At 47.0% G+C, this 19,394-nt stretch overlaps 1 protein-coding gene across 1 annotated transcript; it reads left to right on the forward strand.

The window, feature by feature from the left end:
- Positions 1–478: 478 nt before the first annotated feature.
- Positions 479–18,143, forward strand: LOC308176028 (proline-rich membrane anchor 1-like; the record flags this gene model as incomplete). Its single annotated transcript, XM_080550627.1, has 4 exons — positions 479–628; positions 1,990–2,131; positions 7,024–7,150; positions 18,038–18,143. Coding segments are annotated over 4 exons (525 nt in total), but the record flags the coding sequence as incomplete, so codon positions are not given.
- Between the last annotated feature and the right edge of the window lie 1,251 nt (positions 18,144–19,394).

Below are 19,394 nucleotides of genomic sequence, written 5' to 3' on the forward strand. Positions count from 1 at the left end.
TAGTGAGGCCGAAGCTATTTCGGGGAGTTCTGTCGAACACGATTTCTAAGGATAATTTCTTCAGCATTTTTTTTCCTCTGCTTCAACTTCGATGGCTTGAGTAGTATTTGCATTTTGCACACATGCATGCATGCTGACAAGGAGGGGGATACAAGGCATGGCCCGTCTACCGCCCTTACGCACATCACACGGACTAGCTGCAGACCACCGCGCCGTGATTCCGATCGCTGTCTGAGAAGAAGCCGACCGACAGAGAAGAAAAAGAAGAAGCAACTTTATGAGATTATGAATTATCGAGATTGTCACGGCATTTGTTTCGCTTCTTGCCTGTCTTATGCCACCGCCGACAACGGGATGATTTCAAGAAGAAAATGATTATGGCATAAAGTATTTCTGGAGACGCGCCGCCGGTCACAGATCTCTGGATAAAGGTGGATGATCATTCCCCCCCGACGGTCCGATCCTACATGCATACTGTGTTCGTCTGCTCGCCACGCTGTCTAGTGTCTCAGAGAAGAGCGCAGCAGGAGGAATGCTGGGCCAAGATCTAATACCATTTACTTTTAGTTTTTGGCCTTTTCTCTTCGGTCATTATTGCCTCCTCTCGCTGGTTCTACTCTCATGCCAGGTAAGGTGTCATCACGTCCGTGCGCGCGTACACTTGTGATATATATATATATATTTATATATATATATATTTTACGCATGAAGAGTTTTATTATTAGCCTACAGTTATTACACAGGTGAATCTGGAGTTGTATTTATTGTTTAGCGGTTGTGATGGTACCCCAAAGACTAGGATAATAATAGAAGTTCAGAGTGATGATGGGCATGTGTAAGGGCGCGCACACGCACACGCACACGCACACGCACACACACACACACACACACACACACACACACACACACACACATACGCACCCCCCCCCCCCCCACACACACACACACACACTCATGATCCATATTAAAGACAGAGAGAGAGTGTGTAGTGTAGACTACTGCTGGTGGAAAGCAGTGCATTTTAATAGCTATATACTAGGTTCCCATCACGTTACACACTAGGTTCCCTGCTTGCAGTGTGTGTGTGTGTGTGTGTGTGTGTGTGTGTGTGTGTTGAGGATGAGTAGGCTCACCTTTGGCCCCTCCACTGCTGCCTACAGACTACAGGGAGCTGTAGTGTGTAGTGTGCAGGCATGGGAGAAACGTTGCCAGGGTTCATGTGTAATGTGATCTGCTCGAGTTTCCAAGTCCACCCACACAAAACGCCGCTCTCTCTCCTCAGGCCAGCCTGCCTGCATGCTGCCCACTCTGTGGGTGGGTGGTGGTTTCTCTGAGAGGGAAGTAGAGAGAGAGGGTTGCACAGCCATCCGTAGACAAGACATGGCACCATGCTGCATGTCTATGAACGCAGCTGCTGTTGCTGCTGCTGTGGAAACAGTAGAGAGAACAGCTATAGATATTTGGTACACACAGAGAGAGAGAGAGAGAGAGAGAGAGAGAGAGAGAGAGAGAGAGAGGGAATCCAGAGGGTTCCAAACCATTAGCTGCATGTGACTGATGCCTCAGTTTTGCATGCAGCAGCATGCAGCAGGATTCATTATGCAGGATATTCCATGGCACTTATGCAACTGATCGTTACATGCGGCGCTTTAACATTCTTTAATTAACTAATCCCATTCTTTACTTCTTTCTTTAATGAGCAGGAAAGTAGTTTAATTATGCGTACATTTTGTTTTGTTTAGAATAATGCCCTTTTTTAAAAGGGATGGATTATGAAAGTTATGATGATTATGAAAGCTCTTACTTTGCATAAATGAACAATGAATAGTGAATTATTTCCCCTCTCCCCCCCTCTTTCTCTCTCTGTCTGTCTCTCCCTCCCTCTCTCTCTCCCCCTCTCTTTCTCCCTCTCTCTCTGTCTGTCTCTCCCTCCGTCTCTCTTTCTCCATCTCTCCCTCTCCCCCCTCTCCCTCCCTCTCGCTCCATAAGGGTGAACTCCAGAGGTCATGCTCGCAGACTGCAGAAGAGAAAGTGACCGAACACTGCCAGCTGGCATGCCAGTGTAGAAGCTACCCTCCCCTCCCTCCCCCACCTCCTCCCCCGCCTCCCCCGCGGCTACTGGTGGCCACAGGTAAGAGCTTGTCTCTCTCTCTCTCTCTCTCTCTCTCTCTCTCTCTCTCTCTCTCTCTCTCTCTCTCTCTCTCTCTCTCTCTCTCTCTCTCTCTCTCTCTCTCATACACCTCCATTACTCTCACCTGTCTCACTCGCACCAGGAACAGCTGTCTCACTCTCACTCTCTTTCTCTCTCTCTTGTGTCTCACTCTCTCAACCTGTTCCTCTCACGACTGATTTGACACAGTTGAAACAGCGCCTGCCTTATGTCTGTCTGGCTAACCTTCTTCTTTCTTCTTTACTATAATGTCTTAGTCGGGTAGCACTTTACGGTACAGCGGCCTTGTAACATGGTAGGTGTAGTGGAATAACGCGCTTGTTGGCATCGTTCATCAAAGAGCCACAGGGGAGAAGAATTTAACATGAAGTTTGTGTAGAAGCAGAAGAGTGTGTGTGTGCGTGGGTATGAGTGTGTGCATCTGTGTGTGTGTGTGTGTGTGTGTGGGATATGAGTGTGTGTGTGGGTATGAGTGTGTGTGTGTGTGTGTGTGTGTGTGTGTGTGTGAGATATGAGTGTGTGTGTCTGTGAGATATGAGTGTGTGTGTCTGTGTGTGTGTGTCGTTGGTTAGAGGAAGGCTTTTTTCCGTAGAGTTTTTTGTGATAGAGCCGGTAGGGTGTTGACAGCCTCACAGAGGGCTAATTTATGCGCGGCGTGACCTTGGGGAGTACCCGGCTGCCTGTGAACCGCACGCCTGCCACGCTGCCAGGCCTCGGTGGTGGGGTTCCCCCCGGAGGACCCCCTGATTAAAACACAGATGAGTTCATTAAATTAGGGGTTCGAAACAGATAAGGGGACCCTGTAGTTTCCCGTCTGCGTTTTTGAAGTCGAGCCGAGGGGCTAATAAGTGTGTATTTGTGTGTGCGTGCGTGCATGTGTGTGTGTGTCTGTGTGTGTGTGTGTGTGTGTGTGTGTGTGTGGAGGTTATGGTATAATTTAGCTGACGCTTTTACCCAAAGCGACTTACATTGCAGCGAGTGCATATCTTTTTCTGTATATACAGCCCCGGCGGGAATCGAACCCACAACCTAAGCGTTTGTTCTCTCTACCGATCCTCTACCGACTAGACTCTGTTGCCATGCAGTTTTCTATATATCCAACACACTATGGAAGCGTAGCTAGCTAGCTAACAATCAGGTATATTATTTTAGTGCATCGACAAACACGTTCCATCCAACTACACGAATTTGTGTACCCACCTACACACACACGCACCTACACACACACGCACTTACACACACACACCTACACCTACACACACCTACACCTACACCTACACTTACACACACACACACACCTACACACACACCTACACACACACACACCGACACACACACACACACACACCGACACACACACACCGACACACACACACACACACACACATTCGTGAGGAAGATGGAAAGGCGACGGTTTGTTGAATGTTTAATGTATCGTCGTCGTCCTCCTGTTGATATGATTTGTACGATGTCAGGCATCCGGTAATGAGCAAGAGCAGTGAATTATGGGACAGGCGGTGCTGAGGGGTCCAGGTTATTAACCGAGGCTGTTCAGAATCAGTCATCCAGAACCCCTCATACCGGGAGTACGGAGCGGTACTTAATCAACAGACAGCAGGGAGGAGAGAGGGCTCAATCAATCAGGTCCAATGATTTTTCTCTCTCTGTCTGGTCCAATTCAGATTCAGCCCTCCTGTTTTTTTTTTTCTTTCTCCTGACTCACCAAGTCCAGGCTCCTCTCTGAACAGATAAATAACCCTGTAATTAAACACCACCGGTCTAACCTTTCTTCCACCTGTTGCTCTTTAAAAATCCATCATGGATGCAGGGATTGTTTACCGCTAATCTCCTCGTCTACTGCCTTGGGTTTCTGCCCAGCCTGTTTCTGCTGTGATCGCTGCTTGGTCCTGAATAGACAGACAGGTAGACAGACAGACAGACAGGTAGACGCTTGGTCCTGAATAGAGAGATGTCGTCAAGGTCACTGCGTTAACACTAGAACAGCCGTGGGTGGGGTCATTTGGCCAAGTGAGTAAAAAAAAAAAAATGTGTATACCTTTGCACTCTATCAAATTTCAGGACCATCCCTTCATGACTTTTCCTAGATATGTGCGTTCTACCAAAATCACATCAGGATAAGCAAGTGTAAGTAGCAGCTTTCCATTGTAAAGACTATGGTAATTTGACCCCCGAGGCGGTGCTAATAGTAGGTGAAATAGGCACGGTTGATAAGATATAGTAGCTGGCAAGATATCTCTGACTGAATCCTATGTATGTGTTTTTTTTACATAGAGAACCATGACAATGGCAAAGCCCAACATCTTTAGCGTGCCATGCATGGTGATGGCAGATTAAACTCGGGAGAAAATGCAGGATTTATCTCTAACTGGAGTAGAATGTGAGAAACCGCAGCTCTCTGTTTTTGTCAATGGTATATTGGGATAATATGAAAGCAGGCAAAACATGAATGAGAGTTTTAGAATTTCCATCTGAAAAACGAATTTCCAAAGTTCCAATTGTTCCAATTATGGAAGCTGTAAGAGTCTGATTATAGTTTCACCGCTGCTCCTAAATTAGCTATAATTATGCATGGAGTATGCATGAAGAAGTGGGACAATGAGAGAGAGAGAGAGAGAGAGACTGTATTTAGCCATACAAAGTTTGAGGAAAGGAGGGAAATTGGCAGTGATGATGAGTCAGTACAGTATGGTTTAAAAATGGCTCAGGAAGTCCCTTCAAAGGGAGAGAGCTTTATCACGATGAAGTAGATCCTGCCTTCCCCTCCCTGACTGAATTAAATCCTACAGCCGTTGACAAAATACAGGATTAAAACAGAAGTTTGGCTCAGAGGAGGTTTTACATTCATAGTGACTTATGATGTGGTCGACCGGGGGAGAAAACCGCGCCTTGTCATCCGTTCGGTGGAAATCTGCAGAGTGTTGGAAGATATTCAGCAGATTCAGGCACAGCATTACTCAGGGTTACTCAGGGTAAAGACTACTCCCCCCCCCCTCCCATTCAGGACAGAACTACGCTCCACATACATTGGACAGCAGCTGGTGAAAATGGGAACAAGTCGGCAGACGATTTAATGTTCAGATTTTTATTCTGAAAGATTTAAATGCATTTCAGCTCTTGTTGAAAATCAATGACACTCTCGCTAGTCAATTAACACAGCTTGTTTTGTGAGCCTGCTAACAATGTTAATAGTGTTATAGTTAACTAGGTAGTAGTGGGGATTACTCACCCAATCCATTGCTTTGTTGCAATGTTTTGGCTTGGCTAGCGAGTGTGTCATTGATTTTCAACAACATTGACGTTTATTTAGATTTTTCTGAATAAAAGTCTGAACATTTTGATCGGTTTCACCAGCTGCTGTCACTTATGGTTTCATTCTAGCATTCCTCTCTTACTGTATGGTAAACGTGCTGTAGATTCTACCCAGAATAGACACTCTTTCTTTCTCTGTTGTACTTTAATAAAATATAAAATGGATCCATTCTCTGGTTGGGGTCTAGGACCACACCTACATCTAAGCCCCCCTGTCAAAGGAACGTCTAAAACTACATTTGCACGGACTAGTATTATCTGGTGACTCAGTCATTTACAAATTCCTCCCCGATGTCTGTGTTTCGTGTTGCGCATTCGCACGGGATAAGCAAAGTCTGTGTTTTACTGGAATTTACTGACTTTACTGACTTATGATGTGATGGCTCTGGGTAACATCCGCTTCATGAAAAAACAAGCGCAACAGGCATTGGTTAGTTCTCGATCACGCGGCAGAAAAAAGGGGTGGAGAAAACACTCACTCAAACAACTCACCCCAAATTACCGACATGCCGATTCGCACAGGATTACCATTATCACAGGACCTACGAAATATGGTAGGTAATTTGCGATGGAATTTTGAGTCATTTTCATGGACATGGCCGATTTGCACAGGATTAAGAATGCAGGCGACCTCCGTAATTATCACAAATGACCAGAGGTCACCAGATAATACTATGCCGAATACAACTTTAGAGTCACAGAGCCTTAACCTCCCTCCATGATCTTCTTCACCTTTCTTTAAATAGATAAAAGGGACAGGACATGGTGAGGTCTAGTGTCTAGAGAGAGAACATAGAAAGAGATACGGACAGAGAGAGAGAGAGAGAATCTACCTAAAAGGTTCAGAGACAGATAAGAGAGCAGATACTAGGCCGTCCCCAGCTACATTAAAGCTCCTGTATGTTGCTGATGCTGACAGAATACAAGGTCTTCGGTGAGTGAGTGGTCCTAACTCAGAGATATTATGTTGGGGCCAGAAAAGAAACGTAATTGCTTCGGACACACAGAGTGAGAGCCTGTGCAGGAAAGGCTGACTGGGATGTTAAATGATTCATGGCACAAGGGGTTAGATATCTCTGAACGTTGAGTCTAAGGCCCAGGGAAGAGAGCAGGTAGGTGAACACACAGCCACAACCACTCTGAGGCAAAGGGCTGAGAAAAAAAAGAAAGAAAATCACTTCTTCCATAGGGTTACGGATTGGTCTAATGAGATTAATGAGAATCAATACATTTTTAATGGCGATACCGGGTATGTTGGTTTTACAACATAGGACGGGTGCGCGCGGGGTGGGGGGGTGGGGGCTGCATTAATAATAGGATTTCATCATCATGCTATACCAGAAGACTGGGTGTATGTGTATCTGACTGTCTAAGAAGAGACGATGATGTAATATGTAGGGCAAACTGTGGTATCTAGGCTAAGGCCGTCTGCATGAGAACCCAATCACGACAAGTGCAAAAGTTTCCCTGCTGATGTTTGAAAATGCAACCCCCCCTTCTCTCACCCCCCCTCTCGCCCTCAGTGGCTGAAGCCATGGTGCCCTCTCTGAGACCCTGGTGGATGGAGATCATCGTGCTCGGGTCGGTCGGCTGTGCTTCGCTTGTCTTTCTCCTGTCTGCTGTTATCATCTGCTACAAGGCCATCAAGAGGTAAGATGTGCACCGTGCTGCCAATGGGCATTTCTCACAACACTGCCTATAACATTAAACATTCATATTATTTTTGTTGTTATGGTTTTTTAAGGGCATTTCTGCTTTTATTGGGATAGAGACAGTAGAGATTGACAGGAAGGATGGGTGAGAGAGAGAGAGAGAAGGATAGAGACAGTAGAGATTGACAGAAAGGATCGGTGAGAGAGAGGAAGATAGAGAGAGAGAAGGATAAAGACAGTAGAGATTGACAGAAAAGCATGGGTGAGAGAGAGGAAGATAGAGAGAGAGAAGGATAGAGACAGTAGAGATTGACAGGAAGGATGGGTGAGAGGATGGGTGAGAAAGAGAGAGAGAGAGAGGAGGATAGAGACAGTAGAGATTGACAGGAAGGATGGGTGAGAGAGAGGATAGAGACAGTAGAGATTGACAGGAAGGATGGGTGAGAGAGAGAGAGGAGGATAGAGATAGTAGAGACTGACAGGAAGGATGGGTGAGAGAAAGAGAGGAGGATAGAGACAGTAGAGACTGACAGGAAGGATGGGTGAGAGAGAGGAGGATAGAGACAGTAGAGATTGACAGGAAGGATGGGTGAGAGAGAGAGGAGGATAGAGACAGTGGAGACTGACAGGAAGGATGGGTGAGAGAGAGGAGGATAGAGATAGTAGAGGTTGACAGGAAGGATAGGTGAGAGAGAGAGAGGAGGGATGACCGAAAGGATGGGAGAGAGAGAGGAGGATAGAGACAGTAGAGACTGACAGGAAGGATGAGAGCGAGAGAGGAGGATGGAGACAGTAGAGACTGACAGGAAGGATGGGTGAGAGAGAGGAGGGATGACTTGCAGGATAGGTCGATGGCCCGGAATCGAACCGGGGACCCTATGATTACATGGCATGCGCCTTACTGCCCCCAAACGTTCACTCTAAACAATGCTGCTTACGGTGGTTTTCCTGCCCCGGCTGTCCTGAAGGGATTAACTGGTCATTGACGGTGCTATCCGTATCTCTGCGGTCTGGTAAGGCTGAGACCCGATCTCCGTCTCCTATATCTCCCTCGTCAAGTTACCCACAAGGCCACAGCGCCGTGACAGTGGCCCACGTAGGTCCGATAGGTCAGAGGGAGGTGAGAGGTTAGAGGTCAGAGGTTAGATTAAGGGTCATTCAGGAAGCACCACCTACATCATCTAGACTAGAGCCATTACAGTTTGTCATTCAGAAATATGTGACAGCAGCTGGTGAAACCGGGAACAAGTCGGCAACCAATCAAAATGTTCAGACTTTTATTCAGAAAAATGTCAATAAACGTCAACTGAAAATCAGTGACACACTCGCAAGTCAACTAGCACAGCTTGTTTTGTAAGCCTGCTAATAATGTAAAGTAGTGTTATAGTTAACTAGGTAGTAGTGGTGGTCTAGTGGATAGTGAGTTGGACTTGTGATCGGAAGGTTGTGAGTTCAAAATCCCGCCTGAAACCACACCACTACTAGTGTGCCCTTGAGTAAGGCACTTAGCCCTCAGTTACTCCAGGGGGAATGTCCCTGTAATTCGTAATTGTAAGTCGCTTTGGATTAAAAGCGTCTGCTAAATGGCTTTTTTTTATTTATTAATTAATTAAATTAATTAGTGGAGATAACTCACCGAATCCATTGCATTGCAATGTTTTGGATTGACTAGCGAGTGTGTGTTGTGATTTTCAACAACGTTGAAATGTATTTCCATTTTTTCTAAATAAAGGTCTGAACATTTTGATTGGTTGCCGGCTTGTTCCTGCTTTCACCAGCTGCTGTCACCAGGGGCACCGCTAGAGATTCTGGGCCCCATGACAGAATATCATTTTGGGCCCCCTCTCCACCTAAACCACCCATCAACCTAGACAACCCGGCGGGCCTTGCATGGTAGCTTGCCACCATTGGTAGGTGAATGGGTGAATGAGATGCCATTGTAAAGTGCTTTGGAATAAGGCGCTATAGAAGTCAATCCATTTAGAACTCGCGTGCGGTGGACTGAACCATGCAATAAAGAGGGGGGTAAATAATAAGGCTTAATTTTGTCAAACAAAGAAACAAAACTCCAGTTTGTTTCTTTTGTGACTTTTTTTAATACACACAGTCGGCTACATTAACTTCCTTATGATAATATTAATTCCAAAATTCCAAAAAAGATTCTCTTGGGCCCCTGTCAGTGCTGGGCCCTTAGAATCGTCCTAACTTACCACCCCCTAGCGGCGCCCCTGGCTGTCACATATATCATACAGAAGCTATTGCGCTAGATTAAAGTTGTAAACAGTGTGTCATCGTAGTTCCACCGCTGGCTGATGTAAAGTGCTGTAATGCGTATTATTGAATAAGCCAATCATCAACTGGAAGAGCTTCTCTATACTTGGTGGTTTCACCTCAGTAATATAGTGCAGTAGCACAAGAAGACATTTAAACACTTTGGACATTCCTTGCTCTATTTCTCGGTGTGTGTGGGCTGATTTAGCATAAATTGCATAATTGCAGCAAGCTTCTGAGGAGGAAAGCTAAATGGATTTGAAAGGAAACGCAAGACGGGTTACCGGAGAAAGCCCATGACCCTGCAGGCGTGACGTGAACTCCCCCCCCCCCCACCCCATGTGCACGGGCTCATCAGAGGAGAGGCTGTGTTGGGCTGTAGCCTGTCTGGGGGGGGTGGGGGGGTGGTAGCCTCAGAGGAGAGGCAGTGTGCAGTGGTAGGAGAGGCGGTGTGGGGTGGTAGCCTTAGAGGAGAGGCAGTGTGTGTGTGTTAGGGTAGTGTGTGTGTGTTAGGGTAGTGTGTGTGTGTTAGGGTAGTGTGTGTAGTGTTAGGGTAGTGTGTGTGTTAGGGTAGTGTGTGTAGTGTTATGGTAGTGTGTGTGTAGTGTGTGTAGCCTGCGGCACAACCAAGACCCAATTCCCTGTCTGCTGACATTCAGGCACACATGCACTCCGACACACACATTTATACACACTTCAATACACACAGACACACACATACTGTACTGCACACTGCACACACACACAGACATGTTAAATACACACGCATACACATACTGTACTGCACACACACACACACACACAGACATGTTAAATATACATGCATGCACGCACACACACACACACACACACACACACACACACACACACACACACACACACACACATACACACGCACACACACACACACGCTCATGTTTACCAGATGTCTGCTAGCGCATACAATATACAGTACATACATGAATAGCTATGCACATTTTTGCACATGATTCTGATAATGTTATTCCTAAAGTGTGATGTTTTTTTATGTCCTGTAGTTCTGTTTTAAATAGTTTATAAAATCTGAGGCCGTATTTCCCCTGTGGATTATTTACCTGCCCAGTAGGGACTGCTGATGCAATTTAGCTACCCAGCTAATTCAGGGAGAGTCAATGACCATTGTCCACATTGTCCCTTTTAAATAAACGAATAAATAATATAAACTGCACGAAGTATGGACACAAAACACACATGGCTTCCCTCAGCAGGATCCTATTTTCCGCAACAAATAGGCAAAAGTCAGGCGGCGGAAGTAATGTGTGGTTGGCTCAGGAATTCATTATGGCAATCCTCCAGCCCCCCTCCGTAGCCAAAGGGCACCTTTTTCTTAATGGAGCGATGGTAAGGAAGTGTTGTTGCGATACAGGGCTGCTGCCGTAGCCCCAAACCCAAGTTATTATTTATGAATTAATTTGCGCAGTCATTCAGTCTCAGGCCGCATCTTTTATACATGCAAGCAGGTCACGTCCTGAAGCTCTGACTGTGAGTGGGGCTGTGTGTATGTGTGTGTGTGTGTGTGTGTGTGTGACTGCAGACTGCTCGCCACGCCATGCTAAGCTAACACTCAGCATCCTCTCAGAATGAGGACAGAGAAATAACACCGGTCCAGTCTGCCCGCTGTAGACATTTAGTCAGTTAGTCTTCAGCCAATGGGAAATCAGGAAAACTGACTAAAACATTTTAAGGAAATAAAATGTATAAACTACGGGTTTTTTGGCACAGTGTTGAGTGAGTGTGCGGATGCTGTTATTTTGCACTCTTTTGATACTTCCAGCACCTCAGCAAAGTCTGATCACTGATGAGCGGTGGTATTTTCACTATTTTGAAGGAAATACAATTTAATGTATTAAAAAATATATGTATATTCCTTTGAAAAATGTAATAGCTGTAATAGTTGTGACAGCTGCTTTCAGTATGCATCCTCAGGAAGACTGTTTAAGACAGAGTAGGCTATGGCAGAAGAAGAGAAAAAGGGACAGATAAATGTTGTCTAACCAAAGGCAGGGGGGGGAACCAGTAATTGGGTGTCTTCGTCAATAACAATTTGAGAGAGAGAGGTTTTTGTCAGCGAGATAGAGAAAACAGAGGCGGTTATATATAGCCCTTCCAGCCCCTAGCTCAGGGCTTTCCCAATGAAAACCGTCTGGCTGGTCGCCAAGGCCCCAGCAGCACACAGCAGACACCAGAGACGCTAGCTAGCTATCTCTGCCTGGCTCCAGCCAGCCCAGCGCCCATATCCAGCCCAGTGCAGACACATGCACACATTTGGCCTTTTGTTTTTGTTCATAATCTTATTCCGCCAGTCATCTGTCAGACGCAAAAGAGGTTAGAAAAAAAAAAAACACTCCATTCCATCCAATTCAATTGAGCCGCGTCCAGCAGGACGTCAAGGGGGGAGCTGCTGTGGTGTTGTGTGTGAGAGAGAGAAGCTCAGAGAAGAAGAAGAGGATTCAGACTCAGAGACATGCTGTGTTCCGTTCCAAACCAGATACATGATTCTGCAGGATCCTCGCTGCCAGCTATGCAGGGAGCCCAAAGAGCCGGGGAACAATACAACGCCACAGAAAAGAAGTCTCATGAATCTGAAGGGATGTTCTCCTCCATTACTTATTATTATCGCTCCTCAGGGATTTCTGTTCCGACAAGGAGGATGTATACAAACTGTTTATGTTCAGGGGAAGGGGGGGGGGGGGGGGGGATGAGTCCAGCCGAAAACCATTCAGAGACCCAATAGATTCTGTGAGAAAGCATAAATAAAATGCCTGGCTGGCGGGTGATTCATCATATCCACTGGAGTATAATCTCCTTCTGATTTCCTGTTACGGCGTTTGCCTTACCACAAGCACGAGAAGTTTCGTTTTCAAAAGCAATTCAACTGAAAATGTGAAAATAAGGATTACACAAACACTTCCGAGACACACTTACGCGATAGGGCTGACAGCGGAGTCCGCAGTGGTGTTACCGTGATAACCAGATGGCTAGCTAGCGTAACTGTAAACAGCCCCCCCAACACATGTCCCACAATCTCCATATTACCCATTCCCCCAAACTTCAAACAGGGATGTTGTGTGTGTGTGTGTGTGTGTGTGTGTGTGTGTGTGTGTGTGTGTGTGCCGCGATTGCACAGCTTTGATATGAAATATTAATCGGAGCTGTGAAGTGTTGTGTAGCACCTGCTGCCACGTGTCAACAGCATGAGATCTATTATTGAGAGGGCCCGAAGTCGAGGTTGTGGTGATGAGGCCCGAATGGCCTCGCCCCGGTACGGTGGCCTGGCGGGACACTGGTGATCAGAGTAGAGAGAAACAGGTACCAGTGGAGAAACGTATGGGACTGGAAAAAACTCTTCTTCAATGGTGCATAAGACCACTGTGAACACAGTAACATCGATACAAGAGCGTCTTGCATGTATTCGCTCTAAATACATGCACATTCTCAGAGCGAGGGAAGTCTTCGTCCGATCCAGTCGTCAACAACATATTCCGTCTCAGGGGGAAAGCCTAGTGTATCCCCAATTCCCCTGCCCCCCCCCCCCCCCACCCCCCTCTCCATGCAAACACACACGTAACAGCCCAACTTCAACAGCCAATCACCATGCAGGAAGTGTTTCCACCCAAGGGCCTGGAAGTTTCCTCTCCCAGGCTGTCCCACGTCCCAGCGGGGACAGCGTAGCATCTGTTCAGCATGCTGGGCTAGGTGTATTGGTAGCCATCCAGCGCGGCGACGCGAGTCCGTCCTCCTGTTAACCTCAGCCCTGACTGAGCTCTACAAAGCCAGGCAGCTGTCGAGCTGCTGCAGACCCTCTGGGAGGTTATTAGCACCGTTCCAGTTTGGAAGTCTGGGATCCAGGTGTGATGTGTGGCGTCAAGAGATCAGATCAAATCAACGGTGTCTTTTGACGATTTAATACAACGTTGTGCGCGTAAGAGAGTTATCAGTAGTGATCAGTAGTGGACTGAGCGCGGACCCTCAAGCCGTACACATCATCGCGGGAGATTTCAATCATGCTGACCTGAAGGTAGTACTACCGAAGTTCTATCAGCATGTTAAATGTGCAACAAGAGGAGAAAAAACACTGGATAAGGTATACACCAACATCAAGCTTGCTTACAAGGCTAGACCGCTAGCTCATCTAGGCATGTCTGACCATGTGTCAATCCTCCTGATCCCAGCCTACACTCCCATGAGGAAAAGTGCTCCCATCACCACTAAGACTGTCAGAACCTGGCCAGCAGGGTCCGCTCCACTGCAGATCTAACTGAATGACACCTCATGGCAGGAATATGAGCATGAGGACCTGGAACAGTTCACGTCGTCGGTTCTGAACCACATAGTGAACTGCACCAACTCAGCCACCGTGGACAAACGGGTCCGGGTCTACCCCAACACGAAGCCATGGATGACTGGGAAGGTCCAAAAACTGATCAAGGAGAGGGACAACGCCTTCGCAGGGAAGGGCACACTGCTGTACAGCACCACCAGGGCCAACCTAAAGCGCGGCATCCGGGAGGCTAAGGCAGACCACAGAGAGAAGATTGAGGAATGCTTCCTGAGCAACGACTCCAGGCGGGTGTGGCAGGGGGTTCAGCACATGACAAACTTCAGAGCCAACAGGCTCACAGCCGCGGAGGACGACCCCCTGCTGGCGGAAAAGCTGAACTCCTTCTACGCCCGGTTCGACGAGGGGCGAACGGAGGTAACCACAACACAAACACCACTCTCTCCAGCTCTCAGCAGCCTCACCCTCACAGAGCATGAAGTGAGACGCGTGCTGAAGGCGGTGGACCCCAGGAAAGCCTCAGGGCCGGATGGCGTCCTGGGACGGATGCTGAGGGACTGCGCCGACCAGCTGGCCGGGGTTTTCACCAACATCTTCAACCAGTCCCTGTCCCAGGCCACCATCCCACCCTGCCTGAAAACCTCAACTATCATCCCAGTGCCGAAGAAAAGCACGGTGAGCTGCCTAAACGACTACCGCCCGGTGGCACTCACACCACTCATCATGAAGTGCTTCGAGAAACTAGTCCGGGCCCACATAGTCACACGCCTCCCGCCCAACCTGGATCCATACCAGTTCGCCTACAGAGCCCACAGGTCCACAGAGGACGCCATCGCGACGACTCTCCACTCCACTCTATCCCACCTGGAGAGGGGAAACAGCTACGCGAGACTGCTCTTTGTGGACTTCAGCTCTGCCTTCAACACCATCCTTCCAGACAGGCTAGTGACCAAACTACTAGACCTGGGACTATCACACTCTATATGTGCATAGATCAAGGACTTCCTGTCCGACCGCCCCCAGAGGGTGCGGGTGGGCTCCCACACCTCCACAGCCCTCAGACTCAGCACTGGGTCCCCCCAGGGCTGCGTGCTAAGCCCCATCCTCTACAACCTCTACACCTACGACTTCACCCCCGTCCACCCCAGCAACTCCATCGTAAAGTTTGCAGACGACACCACCGTGGTGGGCTGCATCTCGGGGGGGGACGAGGCGGCGTACAGGGATGAGGTAGAGCAGCTGAGCAAGCTGTGCAAGGTTAACAACCTGCTGCTGAACCAGTCAAAGACCCAGGAAATCATCGTGGACTTCAGGAGGAAAAAATCTGAGGTCCAGCCCCTGCTCATCGACGGAGGGAGCGTGGAGAGAGTCTCAACCCTCCGATTCCTGGGGGTGCACATACAGGATGACCTGTCCTGGAAGAACAACACAGCAGCCATCATCAAGAAGGCACAACAGCGGCTCTTCTTCCTGAGAGTCCTCAGGAAAGACCACATCGGACAGGAGATGCTGGTGGCCTTCTACCGCTGCGCAGTGGAGAGCATCCTCACCTACTGCATCTGCAACTGGTTCTCCAGCTGCACAGCCGCAGAGAGGAATGCGCTACAGAGAGTCGTGAGATCGGCCCAGAAGATCACCGGCGCCCCCCTCCCCTCTCTGGAAGAGCTGTACAACACACGCTGCCTCAGGAAGGCCTCCAAGATCTCCAGAGACCCATCCCACCCTGGGTACGAACACTTTGCTCGGCTGCCCTCGACCAGGCGTTCAGGACCATGTTCGCAAGGACAAACAGACTGAAGCTCAGCTTCTACCCCAGGGCCATTTAGGCCCTGAACACAGCAAAGACCTAGGTTCTGGGCCCTGGACAGTCTGGACGGATTGATGGCAGCTGCTGGATTGAAATCAGGTGTAGTGCTGAGGCACAAATGTGTACATTTCAAGCCTGCAAACTGCGACACTTTAAATGAATGTGCAATAACACTATGTGCAATATGACAACCCTAGAGTACATAAGGTTCAGAGAATAGGAAATGTTAGAATAGGTATAGCATAGCATAGAGTACAGCACAGTGTTTTGTTTGTATAGTATAGTATAGTGGATAGTGTACATAGCCTTTATTTATGTAAACCAGCTCCTTTCCCTTCTTGTTTTTTTGTTTTTTTCTTTCCTAGCACCAGGGGAGCCCCCCCTCCCAAATTTCGTTGTTTGGTACCTGTACTATATCAATGAAAATAAAGACCATTCATTCATTCATTCATTCATTCAGTGACACAATCTGATCATTTGGTCCGCATGTCGGCAACCAATCAAAAAGTTCTGACTTTTCTTTTGAAACACGGAACTACGCTTCGACCTTGTTGAGAATCACAACACACACTTGCTAGTCAAGCCAAAATACACTACTTTATATTGTTAGCAGGCTCACAAAACAAGCTGTGTTCGTTGACTAGCGATGTCATTGATTTTCAACAACGCGGAAATGTATTTATACTTTTCGAGAGAAAAGTCTGATCATTACATCGGATCCCGACATGAGGACCAAAGCATTAGAACGTGTCACGTATACATACAGCAAAGTGGGAAGGATCTCTGAGAAGCCGATCGCCGGTCCTCAGCTACACTACAAGCGTCGGGGGGCTGATGGACCAACCATATAACGGATCTGACAGCTGTAACACTAAGGCATCACGCAACTTATTAACCAACCAGAATCACTATTCCCATCAGCCCCTCATATTTCCCCTCTCTGATTCAAACCTAGGTGATTCTCTCGTGGCCTATAATACAGTCAAGGCTTGTAGCAGGCAGCACCCATTGAGATGTGAATGAATCATTTTTCTTTTTAAAGACACAGCAGCACAATCACATCGGATAACGTTCGAGAGTGACGGATATGATCGTGATCAGACATCAGACTAGATAGCTAGATTTCCCTCCCAGTGTAACAACCCAGTAGTAAGGGAAGAAGAGGGCTAGCTGTGTCAGACAGGCCAGCCATGGCTCTCAGAGGAGAGGGAAAGGAAGGAGACACTGAGCTAAGATGTAGCTTAAGGCTCCTCTGAAGCCACTGAGGCCACTGTACAGTGTATGAGGTGGACAATGACTGTACTCACTGTATTCAGATCTGTCTCTGTGTTACATAAGCCCGGGCAGAGGAGGGGGGGGGGGGTCGGCACAGAAGACACAGTACACTGGACAAATATAATAACCACACTAAGGCACTGAGGGATGCATGAAAAGGGTTGCATTGAAATCATACCGCCTCTTCAGAGACCGAGAACAGCGCGAGAATCATGTGCTTCGGCTTGTTTTTCCACCCAGATATGAGCTTGTAGGAAACCCAGCACCACAGGAGTGCCCGAGTAAAGACTGGGAGAATTTCACTTATGGGTATATAAACAGGAATTCATATTATGAGTTTGAAAAGCAAGCCACTGACATTTTTTTTCCTCCAAACACAAACCTTCTCTCTCCAAGGACGAAATAACGCTGCACATCTAGAGCACCGTCAGTACGGTGGGGGCTAATTGGTCATGTCCTTCATCTCTGTGATTTGTCTCCACCCCCCCCCCCCCCTCCTCCATGTCCTTTCATGGATATAAGAGCAAAGTGACCTTTTAATATTCAGCTTATTAGAAAGCACGGCTGACTGCGACCTGCCTATCCACCCACGACAGCAGAAATCAAATCTGGAATATCAAATAACCTACCCACCCAGTCTTATTGTGAGTCAATATCGTGATATTACTGTAGTCCCTTACTAAAGTCGAATGAAGCTCCAATGTTGTCAGGTCATGAGTTGTATAGTTATAGCATGTGACGGGTGAATAGATGATTCAATTACTTAAGTCAAATGTATTTGCTGTAAGTCGCTTTGGAATAAGGCATCTGCTAAATGTGACACAGTTTGATCATTTGGTCCGCATGTCAGCAGCCAATCAAGTTGCTACAATCATGTTCAGACTTTTCTTTTGAAACACAGAACTACGTTTCAACGTTGTTGAGAATCACAACACAAACTCGCTAGTCAAGCCAAAATACTGCAACAACACAATGGATTAGGTGAGTAATCCCCACTGCTACCTAGTTAACTATAACACTACTTTACATTGGTAGCAGGCTCACAAAACAAGCTGTGTTAGTTGACTAGCGAGTGTGTCGTTGATTTTCAACAACTGGGAAATGTATTCACATTTTTCGAAAGAAAAGTCTGATCATTACATCGGATCCCGACATGAGGACCTAAGCATTAAAAGAATGTGTCACAAATGTGTAAAAATGTTTGTTGTTTTCAGGAAACCGCTACGGAAAGAGGAGAACGGCACCAGTCGAGGGGAGTATGCCATGAGCATCCGCAACAAGAAGAAGAAGGCCCTGGGCACCAACAACACCGTCGTGTAGACTGGCCACCAACTGACATCACCACCACCCCCCCCCCCCACACACACACCCTACACCCAAAACACAACTATCCCCTCTCACCCAGAACATAACAGAGGTTCCCCCCGACCACCGCCCATCTCCCCCTCAACATTTTAAAACGCATATGCCTTCCTTTCCTTTGTTTCTCTTCTTCGCATGTTGCCTGGACAACATCCAGATAAAAGGAAGGAGGGAGGATAGAATCAGAAGAAGTGAGAGTGAACGGAGGGAGGAGAGGAGAGAGGAAGAGCAACACACGTCATCACGTGACTCTTGGAAGTGGTGCACTGAACATCATGTTCCGAACAGGAAGTGTTGTTGTTCACAGCAGGGGGGGGGGGGGTTGACCGCTGAGTCTGCCAGCTGCACTGGAGCTGCACTGGAGGGACAGTCAGACAGTGACACGCTCGCTGCAGTGACATGGCAGGAGGACATTAGGGAGAACAACCAGAACTCAAAGATAATGTGCATGTTGTTTTTCTGGAGAATGCAACATTCTTTTTATATATATATATATATATATATATATATATAGATATATATATATAGATATAGATATAGATATATATATATATATTCCTCACTCTCTCTCTCTCTACCTTTTTATGTTTTCATGTTTACGGCAGACTCTCTCTATAACTGGTAGCTATAGCTGCCAGTCCTGGCTCTGGTCTTGGGAAGTATAGTGTTAATATCTGACTATGCAATTTTAAGAAACGGACAGGTCCCACTGAATGGGAAATGCACCAGGAGGATTTACTATATCACTATATTTCACCTCATCTGTCCCTTACTCTCTCTCTCTCTCTCTCTCTCTCTCTCTCTCTCTCTCTCTCTCTCTCTCTCTCTCGCTCTCTCTCTCTCACTTGCTCTCTCTCCGTCCATTTATATACATACATCTATTTATTTCTCCCATTTATAAGTATTTATTGATTTATATTCGGCTACTTCTTTATTTATTGCTCGATTCTGACAGGTCTGCCTTTCATGTGAATTATTTATTAATCATATCATTTATTTATGACGCTCCGATGTAAGCCCACTGTCCGTTGGTTCAGACACTGATGCGGAAAATAGTTTTTTGGTACCAATTATTGATCATCTTCACTGTTTGATATGCCTTTCTCTGCTCCCCAGTGACAGAGAATTCTGTATGTCGGGGAATTTTCTGTGAAGTAAGTTTGTGAATGTGTGTTTTTTTCCAATAATGATTTTTTTTAGTACAGTCAC

This window comes from Nansenia antarctica, assembly GCF_963989245.1.
Source record: "Nansenia antarctica genome assembly, chromosome: 1".
In the NCBI taxonomy this organism is placed as follows: Eukaryota; Metazoa; Chordata; class Actinopteri; order Argentiniformes; family Microstomatidae; genus Nansenia; species Nansenia antarctica.